This window comes from Bactrocera tryoni, chromosome 4 (genome assembly GCF_016617805.1).
Source record: "Bactrocera tryoni isolate S06 chromosome 4, CSIRO_BtryS06_freeze2, whole genome shotgun sequence".
Classification (NCBI taxonomy): domain Eukaryota; kingdom Metazoa; phylum Arthropoda; class Insecta; order Diptera; family Tephritidae; genus Bactrocera; species Bactrocera tryoni.
The window spans coordinates 63459676-63461103 of NC_052502.1; the positions used below are offsets into that span (position 1 = coordinate 63459676).

At 41.9% G+C, this 1428-nt stretch overlaps 1 protein-coding gene across 1 annotated transcript; it reads left to right on the plus strand.

Annotated features, from left to right (window-relative positions):
• Window positions 1-650: 650 nt before the first annotated feature.
• Window positions 651-1156, plus strand: LOC120775854 (putative glycine-rich cell wall structural protein 1). The gene is made up of 2 exons (XM_040106223.1): window positions 651-752; window positions 876-1156. Exons 1-2 carry the CDS (start codon window positions 698-700, stop codon window positions 1028-1030), a joined length of 210 nt encoding a protein of 69 aa, XP_039962157.1. The 5' UTR covers window positions 651-697; the 3' UTR covers window positions 1031-1156.
• The last annotated feature ends 272 nt before the right edge of the window (window positions 1157-1428 follow it).

Consider the following 1428-nt stretch of genomic DNA (forward strand, 5'->3'; position numbering starts at 1 on the left):
TTTATGCAGTTAAAGCGTTTTGTTTGGCTGTGCGACAGGTGCGATTAAGTATTCGCTGTGTTGTAGGGTTGGCATTGGAGTTGGGTCTTTTATAGCAAACGGTTTGATCGATGTGTTGTGCATTCAACTGTTGTCATAAGTATTTACAAGGAAACTATTACCAGTATAGCACTTAGACCGTTCGAGCTGTCGTAATGTGCGGGAATTACTCGCTGATTATAGTGAAGATGTTAATTTGATTTTATTAATACATATGTACGTGCTTGTATGCAGGTTTTATGATAGAATTAATATGAACTTGATATGCTGGACGAGAATATTATTTAATTGATTTTCTCTGGGTCTTATTTCACTCGATTTTGCGCCGCGTTTTGCTTTGAGTTCATGCGAATCGCTTACAGTTAATTTATTTTTTTTTTGCTCAAGTCGGTTAAACCTGATGATAACACAACGAAGCCGGCAAAGTGAGGCAAAAACAACAATTGTAAAGTACAACGCAATACAAGCGCAGCAGCTGTAGCTACAACAACAAAAACGTTTGCACAAATTCGGATGTACGAAGTACGGTGGCAGCGCGAGGGCGCTAAACGTCAGCGATGGCGATCTTCCAGAACACCATACATTATCGAAATTTCGGTATAAATAGCTGATGTTGATTGCAAGCTGAAATTATACGACAACACACTACAGTCGAGAAATGAGAATCTTCGCTTTCGTGAGCTTCTTGTTGGGCCTACTGGTGGCCGTAAGCGGTGAGTTCGATTAGTCGTGATTAGCTGTTTGATTATAATAGCGATTTAAACCGCAAATAATCACTTTGCAAAGTATTACAAACGAATTAATTTTAAATGATTATTATCTTTGTATAATTCTAGCCCTACCATATCCCATGCCTGAGCCCTTACCAGGCGGTGGCGGCGGCGGTGGTGGCGGCGGTGGTCTCTGCGGCGGAGGTGGTGGAGGCGGCGGCGGCGGTGGCGGTGGTGGAGGCGGTGGCGGTGGTGGCGGTGGCGGCGGCGGCGGCTGCTAAATGGAATCATACACACACATACTTGCACAACCTCCAAGCTGAAACTGAGTTTCGGCCGTGACTGTACGCACTCATTCCCCTACACAAAATTACAATTCAATAAAAAAAACTTTTGGAAAACTCAAATCGCTTAAGGTGTTATTATTTAATTAATAATTAGGAAATGTGAGCAATAATCAATTAATTTCAGAGGCGTGCTTAGCCTGATACCGTTGCGAACATAGCGTAGTTAGGTGTGAAGAATATCACGCTGCTACTCGAAATGTTAAATACCGCTTTGGAAGCTTACTCAAAGTTATATGCAACAGTTTTTTCGGTACCAAATGTAATGTTCAGTAGATTTTACTTATACAGAGGAAAACTAAATATTATTTCAGTCAAGGGCCGCCAACTCGACA

What these genes read in the sequence shown, in the direction of transcription:
- LOC120775854 (XM_040106223.1), top strand. Translation starts at nt 698, where the DNA reads ATGAGAATCTTCGCTTTCGTGAGCTTCTTGTTGGGCCTACTGGTGGCC. An exon ending in CCTACTGGTGGCCGTAAGCG is followed by an intron (nt 753 to 875) that starts GTGAGTTCGATT and finishes GTATAATTCTAG; the next exon opens with CCCTACCATATCCCATGCCT.